This window comes from Mastomys coucha, unplaced genomic scaffold (genome assembly GCF_008632895.1).
Source record: "Mastomys coucha isolate ucsf_1 unplaced genomic scaffold, UCSF_Mcou_1 pScaffold4, whole genome shotgun sequence".
Lineage (NCBI taxonomy): Eukaryota > Metazoa > Chordata > Mammalia > Rodentia > Muridae > Mastomys > Mastomys coucha.
The window spans coordinates 44,052,681-44,061,929 of NW_022196910.1; the positions used below are offsets into that span (position 1 = coordinate 44,052,681).

The 9,249-nt window shown below is 42.7% G+C and overlaps 1 protein-coding gene across 4 annotated transcripts in view; it reads right to left on the reverse strand.

Annotated features, from left to right (window-relative positions):
* The window catches only part of Rab3ip (RAB3A interacting protein), a 47,196-nt gene that overhangs the window by 31,080 nt on the left and 6,867 nt on the right, over positions 1–9,249 (reverse strand). For 3 of the 4 annotated variants that reach the window (XM_031349273.1, XM_031349272.1, XM_031349271.1), the window contains exons 2-3: positions 1,937–2,217; positions 176–416 (exon numbers count right to left, since the gene is read on the reverse strand). In XM_031349273.1, coding sequence (XP_031205133.1) covers positions 176–416; positions 1,937–2,187 — 492 coding nt within the window. In that variant the 5' untranslated portion in view covers positions 2,188–2,217. The remainder of the gene's footprint in view (positions 1–175; positions 417–1,936; positions 2,218–9,249) is intronic. The other variant, XM_031349274.1, reaches the window with a different exon arrangement.

Sequence of the window (9,249 nt, forward strand, 5' to 3'; positions counted from 1 at the left end):
AGACCCATGGAGACTGCCCACCTTCCCTATGCTCAGGTGATCTCGCAGACCCACGGAGACTGCCCACCGAGGCTGAGTGTACTGAAGAGTAAGGCAAGGCTGTGAGGCTATTCACAGCTGCCATCCTGAGCAGTCAATTCTAACACTACATGGAAGAACAACGTGGCTTTCTTACCCTCTGAGCTTTTGCAAGTTCTTCTTTTAACCTTTCGTAGCCCTTCTCTCTAACTTCCAGAACAGATGGGCTTCGCAAACGAGACAGGCTATCCGTGCTCAACCCGAAGATGTCATCGCTGCCAGCAGAAGCCTCGGTGACAGTGGCACCCTGCAGAAACTCCCTCTCTGCATTACAGCTGTCCTTCCTGGATGTTAACTTCGTGAGCCCTGCTGCCACCGCTGGGTCCGGAATATGAATGCTGTAAGGAGAAAAAGCTCAGGAGGTTTGCAGTGAAACTAGCCAGTCCACATCTCATTACAGCAGGTCCTCATACCAGAGACACTTCAAGTGCCCAAGAGCCAGGTTGCTGATGGCTATCACTTACACTGCACAACACAGAAATAAAGTGAGACTACTTGCTACTTCTCAAGGACAGGGTTCGAGTATTGCAGTCTCAAGGCTAAATCAAGTCTCTGCCTATTTTCCTAAGGCCCACAAGCCAGGAATGGATGGATGACTAGAAATCAGGAACACTGAAGAACTTGTAAAAATTATATGAAATTTCTACATGTTTTATTGGAACAGCCATGTTTATACATTTATACACTGTCTGTGGCTGTTTTCACACCATAAAAATAAAACTTTAGAGTTGGAACAAAACCTGTCTGGCCAGGGCTGGAGTGGTGGCTCGGTGGTTAAGAGCACCTGCTACTGATGGCTGAGAGCCATTTGTGACTTAGTTCCAGGGGATGCAATGCCTTCTTATTGCCTCCACATATACCAAACACATGTAGTACACTGATACACATACAAGTTAAACAACCATATACAAAACATAAAAGCAAATAATTGGCCTGCTAATGTAGTAACTTTCATTTGCCTGTAGTAAATGTCATCTCGGAGGGTTACTGCTTCAGACTGCTAACCTAGGCCTAATCCTGGAAGCTTCTAGCTTCCATAGAATCTAATGTAGGCCTAGAATGTTTTCAACTTCTGAGACTTGCTGCTGAATAAGATCACCCTTTCTAGCTCTTTCTGAACTCTGGCTGGTCAACTCAGCTATCCTGGCTCAAAACTCTTCTCCATGCTAACTGACTCAATCTGGCTTCTCTCACCTACTCCTGAATTGCTCTGCTTGGCCTCAAACTGTCTCGGACAATCTGTTCTAATCTTCTGGCTACTTCCCATTCTTTTGCTTGTTCTGTCTTCAACTGCGTAGAGCTTGCTTTCTCTGTAACCTGTCACTGTACAACCACCCCAGTAAAGCTGCCTCCTCTCCTCTCTCCACTGCCCCTCAGGTATCTTCCCTTTCCTCTCTCTTCTCCTGAGAGCTGGGCATATTCTATTCTGTCAAATCCTTCTCTGATTCATCACGCTGTGACCACTAAATTAGACATCACTTTCAACATCGATGGTTCCTTCAACAAACTAACCTTACCTTCGTTGTTTGGGATTAAAGGAGTGTGCCTCCCAAACACCGGGATTAAGGTGAATGCTAGGACTGAGTCACGCCACAACTAGAAACAGGTTTTTTCAGTCAATAACACAATCTTGGGGTTCACAGCGTGATCAGATATCCTGCAACATGCTAACCCTAAAACATTTTTTGGTCTGGTCATCTGCATAAACCTGCCAATTCCTGGTCTAAGGATTAAAATGCATCACTCTACATGGGCAAACTTGTATTATTCAAATTTTCTAAAAGGAATAATTTAAGACAAGCAAGCCAACTCTAAAAAATAACAATAATCCAAAGTAAGTGTGCAGGTAATCTCCTACCTGATATTAGATATTTCTGCACAGTTTAAATGCCTTGGGGATGAATACACGGGCTGTGTAGGAAGAGCAGAAAGATCTAAGGCATTGGCCTGGATAGGAGCAGCGCATAATGTCGAAGGGTGTGGCCGGTAGATGACGCTCGGGGAGGTAGTCTGTTCTTGAGTTCCTGGGTCACATACACCAAGGAGGTCTGGAGAAGTAGGCGAAGCAAGGTTCACTTCATGGAAGCCTTCCAAGGGGTCGTTAGCCATAGCAAAGGCTTCATCATAAGACAACCTAAGCTAAACACAAAAGAATATAGATACTTTTAGAGACTTACTTCAAAATGAAATCCAAATACATAAGCTGTAAAACAATCCATATAAAGCATAAGCTTACAATAAAATACAGTTAAAAAAACAAACAACGACAACAAAAAAAGTCTATTAACATTTACAAAGTGATCTTGTGGTAAAATACTACACAGAAGTGATTTGGGAAAGATGTGGAAATGTAGAAACGTCGTCTCGGTATAATTCAAAGGAAGGAAGGAAAAGTTTCATAATTTCTTATATATATATTTCATGTATAATCTTGGTTAGAAACAGCAGAAATGACAGTAAGAATGTGTTCTAAACACATTCGCATTTAGAACAAGAGAGCCTTATGTTCAGCCTACTATTCTATCCTCCTGCTGCGACTTTAGACAAGCCAGTGGTTTTCATCTTGAAAACATTTCAAATTCCATAAAACTTCAGAGCTCCTATGAAATGGTCCCCATCATCAGGTGTTAACATTTCTGAGCCCGAGTGTTTCAAGTCATTGTATGTACATAGACGCATGGATATATATATACAGCTAAGTCCAAGGATATTCTTCCATCTAATCCTAAAATCATGATCAAGATCTCCTCCTAACAAGTACACTTTGATTTCTACATCAGCAGAGAAATACTTTGTACGGGGTTGTTTAATAATTTTACAAAGTTTATTAAAAAAAAATGTGTACAAAAAAAATAAGGCATGTCTCCCTCAAGTTGCTTTCTTAGTTGTTAACACTAAGTCTTTGATGTTTAATTCCTTCCAGGGAAGAGTTCAGACTCCACCTCCAATCCCTCCCACAGCAGCTCTTGGATGACTGTGAATGATTCTTCTCTGAGCTTCAAATCCAAGCACCAAGTGCGTACATTACTTCTTCCACAAAATACAAAAATATTCATGCACTTATAAACTAAAAACTTTAATTATCCCCTATCACCAATAAAAGCCTTCCAAGAATATCCAGTAAAGAATAAAGAGTTCAGGAAGTCCAGAAAGAAGACAGTAGACACAATATTAGCACTTCCTTAAAATTACAGGTTGTTGGTTGTGTGAACCAATTAAATCTATAAATGCCCAACTTCAAAGTAAGTAAATTTACTAATAACACATTTACTAACAGCAAATGGCAATTACAGCCCTCAAAGTTTAGTTCAATGCAACATGTTGTTTACTGTGCCAAATGAAAGCTCAGATAATACTTCCTAATTTGTTTTTTTAATCAAAAAGAACCATTTTCATTTTTTACATATTTCACACACAAAATATAGTCAGAGAGATTATACTAAAAGTATATATTTCATTTTCCTCTGAATATAGTTCACTAATTAATTCATGATAAGGTTAAAAAACTCTGAACCGTGTTCACACTAAACTGACTTTCTAAAACCTCTGGCAATCTCATGTATGTACAGAAGCTCGCATGTATGCACATAAGATCACATGTATGCACATAAGATCACATGTATGCACATAAGCTCGCATGTATGCACATAAGATCACATGTATGCACATAAGCTCGCATGTATGCACATAAGATCACACGTATGCACATAAGATCACATGTATGCACATAAGCTCACATGTATGCACATAAGATCACATGTATGCACATAAGCTCGCATGTATGCACATAAGATCACACGTATGCACATAAGATCACACGTATGCACATAAGATCACACGTATGCACATAATCACTATGCTCATCTGCCCCATTGCCGTCTCTTATCCCTCTCCTACTCCTGTCGGTGCTTTTCTCTTCCCAACCAGCCCCTCCTATCCCAGGTCCTCAATTTATTTGTGCAGGTCCTATGCAGGTAGCTACAGATGCTGTGCCCAGCATTGCTAAGCCATCCCACATCCTGTGAGCAGCATCTGGCCTCTTACCAGTCTCTGTGCTATTGTTTCTCTGACCCACACTGGGAGCAGCACTAGCCTATGGGTATTAACACAAATATTTAGGAGGCAGTTAGCTGCACGTCCCACTTAGCAAAATGACAGGGCTACGTTCTCTACTAGGACCTATAACATCCCCAACTATAGGCTTGTGACCAGGCTTACAGTATCAATCATTTCTCTACACGGAGCAATCCTGGAATCCAATCAGAGGAGACTGAATAATCCCAAAACAAGCTTGCTGCTTCGGCACCAGTGTGTGTATCCTGCTTTATGAGTCAGAACTTAGCCTGCAGGAGCCACAGCTGGTTCAGACCACTAACTTTCTCCCCCGAGGAGACCACACCTTCCAGCACTAGAATAACACTAGCCAGCAGGAAGGATGTTTCTAGCTCAGAGCCAGCCTGCTTTCTCTGTCCTATATCCAGTGTGTGGTATCTTCCTTCAACTGAGGGTTTTTACCAACTAGTTCTGGCAGTTACCAAGAGCAATGGCAGCAGCCTGGATTTAAACTTTGTCAGTTAAGTATAATCCTTCCTTCTATCCCACATGTGTCTAACTCAACTTTGTATACCTTAAAGGCTCACCAAATTACAAGATATAATGGTATCTTAATTTCTAGGAATGCAAAATTTGATAGCTCTTCTGGAAGAAAGTGTGGTAGTACCTAGAAAAACCGGCAGGTTTGTGCAGCATGTGACCCAGCATGCTCTTAGGGCTGTAGCCCAAGGATAAACAGGCAAACTGGAAAAAACAAAACAACAATAAAGATAAATGCTTCATTTGTAAGAGCAGAAGACTGACTTTGGAAGGTGAGGACAGCCTCATAAGTCAGTGCTACTTGTGTATGAAAAGATACTTAGCATCCACGCACTGCCGTGAGAGACCTTGAGGCTAGGCTGGTGAACTTAAAACAGGAAGGATAGCTGTATACAGTAAGCTACTTTTTAAAAACGTTTACCACGGCGTACATATGGAGGACAGGAGGTAGCTTCCACAGTGCGGTGGGGAGCTGGGATCAGACAGAGACTTGTCAGGTTCTCTCAACGCTGCATGAACTGCTAGGATGGGGAGTGTCTTAGTCAGGGTTTCTATTCCTGCATAAACATCATGACCAAGAAGCAAGTTGGGGAGGAAAGGGTTTATTGAGCTTACACTTCCACATGGCTGTTGATCACCAGAGAAAGTCAGGACTGGAACTCAAGCAGGTCAGGAAGCAGGAGCTGATGCAGAGGCCATGGAGGGATGATTCTTACTGGCTTGCTCAGCCTGATCTCTTACAGAACCCAAGACTTCCAGCCCAGGGATGGCAGCATCCACAAGGAGCCCTCCCCCCTTGATCACTAATTGAGAAAATGCCCCACAGCTGGGTCTCATGGATGCACTTCCCCAATTGAAACCCCCTTCTCTGTGATAACTCTAGCCTGTGTCAAGTTGACACACAAAACCAGCCAATACAGGGAGTAAAAGCACAAACTTACTATGTGTACATGAACTGTACGTAACTGTATTACAGCGTACACACATACCCTGTAAATCATACACGTGTAGTCAGAACTGGAGGGGCTACACTAAAAACAGCCAAAAGTGTTATCTCTAGTTGGAGGGAGAAGCCAAGCAGAGCGGAAGACACTGGGGCCAGACTTCTCTCACTGTATGTCTACAGGTTTGAATTGTAACTGGAAACTGAAGTGGAAACTTGAGGGTCCTTTGGAAAGTCAGTTGGATGGTGTTCTGCTCGGGCAAACCCATGAAGGAGTGTTTCCTTAAAGTGGACACAGGTGTGACAGGCTAAGGCAGACTCGTGAAGGAATGTTTTGCTGAAGCAGACACAGGAGAGAGGATGTTCTGCTAAAGCAAGCACATGAAAGAACATGTGATGAAGGATTTTTTTGCTAACAACACGCATGTGTTGGTCCGCCTTGCACTGTGTAGTTGAGCTGCATTTGTCAGGACTCCATAGAGAGAAAGGCACCAACAAACTTCCGGTGGTGTGCTGCAGTTTCTAGGTGCTTCCACAGCCTCAGGCTGACAGGATGCACGCTGAGGCAAGACTGGTGCTGAGGCGAGGCACGTGGAGGACACGTGATGTCTGGAGACAGCTTGGTTCGCTGGTACAGCTAGCTGTGCAAATGCTTGTGGGTCTCACTTCCCTGAGGGGAGGCACAGCCTGGGGTCCCTCCTGGTCCCTCCTGCTGAGGCTGAGGCCTGGCTGTCTCTGCTAGGTTGTGCCATCTCCACTGACTTGTGTTTGCTATCCCGACGCTACCGAGCTGGACTGCTGATGTATCCATAAAGTGTTTTCAAGTGGATCAAGCTGCTGCTGATAACCCGTGAACTGAACTGTCGATTTCCAGACTACACAGACGGGAGTTGCTCCAAAGAACCTTTCTAAACAGGGGAACAGGTCCACTTCCCTCCACCACCCGGTATTCTTTCTTTTCCACTACCTCTGGTAGGTGGTAGGCTACAAGGGAGGTTAAAGCATGTAAGAACCACCATTAAAAATAAGGTTTGGAAAAAAATTAAAGTTACAGGAAACCATATGAATATCAGTTTTTTAATCTCTGAAAGTAAAAATGCCTAACATGAAGATGGCAGTAGCTTCACCATGAAAAAGTAAGTACTCCATGTGATTTTAAACAATAAAGACAATCCTAGCAATGTTGTCTAAGGACAGAGGTAGTGAAAATATCACCAGCTATTTCCAGTGATCATATTAGCAGTGCCTTTACTCTAAAACTATTATACATATAAAATCAAGCAAGTAAGTTATCTTAATGCCATTTGTGACCAAGACGTTTTTAGATATGACAAAGATTTAATAAAAATACAAAATCAAAAAAGTTAAATCTTAAAGAGTCCTTAAATTAAGAACTCTAGTTCTTCCCTCTTGTGGTGATCCGCTAGAGTGTTTTGAACTACATTGCTGCTCAAGGACTGAAGGTCCTGATGCCCTTGTCGCTGTTGTAATCTTAGTAACTATTGTGAGCCTTGTCTAGACCCAGTGAATTTGTATTTATTAAGGTAGGTGTTTAAAAATATTTTCCTTGGGCTGGGCGGTGGTGGCGCACGCCTTTAATCCCAGCACTTGGGAGGCAGAGGCAGGCAGATTTCTGAGTTCGAGGCCAGCCTGGTTCCAGGACAGCCAGGGCTACACAGAGAAACCCTGTCTCGAAAAAGCCAAAAAAAAAAAAAATTTCCTCATGACCTAAGCCAGGTGTATTACATGAATTGATTTTTCCTTTTATTTATCAGTTTTAAAAATAATTAATTGATCCCAATGTGTCCTTAGTCACAGTGTCCTAATGTCACAGAAGACACAGAGGGCAGGGCCAGAAAAGGCTCAATCAGTAAAGAGCTTGGTCCCAGAATCCATGGGAAAAGTGGGATGCACTGGTGTCCTTGTAATTCCATGCAGATGGGGGTTGTGGGGAGACAAGAAGACTCCTAGGGCTCTCCCCTGGGGATCCCCCTAACCCCACCCCAGGCAGCCAGCCTAGCCTGCAGGGCGACTCCAGACTAATGAGAGACTCTGTTTCAAACGACAAGGTGGATGATGGTACCTGAGCCATATCCAAGATCACCTTCTATACATACACACACACACACACACACACACACACACACACACACACACAGGGTTGGGGGTCAGGGGAGAAAGAACAGGAAGGACAAAGAAACCAAAAGCATTCAGATATAACAGTGAAGCCCTCCCCAACCCCAGCCCCACTAAGAAAAACCATAGGAAGGCAAAGGTCTTGGCAGGATGCTCAGGCACCCCAGGTATAGACTCAAACACTCATGAGAAACAAACACAAGGGCTAATCCATGTGAGACACAGAGAAGGGCGCTGACTCTGCTTCTGTTAGATTACCAGAACAATCTATGCATGCCAGGATCTCACATCTTTACCCTGGTCTCTACCTCAAGGGATGAAAACTGAGAACCAGGAAAGGCCATAAAACCACACTGAGGAGTGTGTCTGCCTGGGATGCTTCTGTACTGCTGACACACTTCAACAGTGTTTAAAGTCAAGTCACCTTAAGATTAACTTGGCTGGGGGATAGAGAGGACCTGCTGCCTTTGCAGGGGACCGGGTCTGGTTTCAAACATCCCATGGTTCCCACAACCATCTGTAACTCGTTCCAGGAGTTCTGATGCCACCTTCTGGCCTCTGAGGACACTGCATGCAGGCTGACCAAAGCTGATTTCTAATCAAGGAAAAATTGATCAGAACAATACGTTCTGAACATTAATACGCTCTTGGTGGTACTGCGTTTCTTCCTAGAAGACAGTATTCTCTCACCAGAAGCAGCAGCCAACATCTACAGAAAGTTAACAGGGATATTAAGACACTCCCATGTATTAACTGATTGATGCCTAACAAAAGCCAAACTTCTTACAAAAATGACATTTTTCTAAGTAAAATTCACACCTGAAAAGAAAACCAAAGTATCACTAAGATAACTCAAATCATCAGGATGAGTTATTGGTAAGATATTTTCCATGAAGTATCTTAGAAGTTGGACATGCTAACACACACCTGTAATCCCAGCATCCTGGCTAAAGTTGGAGGATCTCCAGTCTGAGGCCAGCCTGGGCTACAAAAGAAAACCTAGTCTTTAAAAAAAATACATCAATAAAATACATATAAATAATTTAAATAACAGCTACAAACTTGATACATAATAGTCCACATGAAATTAAAAAAAAAAAAAATCACACTTTCCCATTAACAGTGTTTTCCCGATCTGACTTCTCTTGACAAGTGAGACGTAGAAAAAGAACTACCTTCCCAAATCAACTTGATATATCTGAAAATTAATTTGATTAATGATAAAACTTGTTACAAGAACTACATTTCAGAAATAAACAAAAGTTATATGGCATCAGAGGAGAAACATTAGTGCCTGAACAGGAAACCTACGGATCTCAGTTTTAAAGTTTTTTTTCTAGGTTTTTATTTTTATGATTAATTTATTTATTATGTACACAGTGTTCTGCTTGCATGTATGCCTGTAGGCCAGAAGAGGGCACCAGATCTCATTATAGATGGTTGTGAGCCACCACGTGGGGCCAGGAGAGGGCACCAGATCTCACTATAGATGGTTGTGA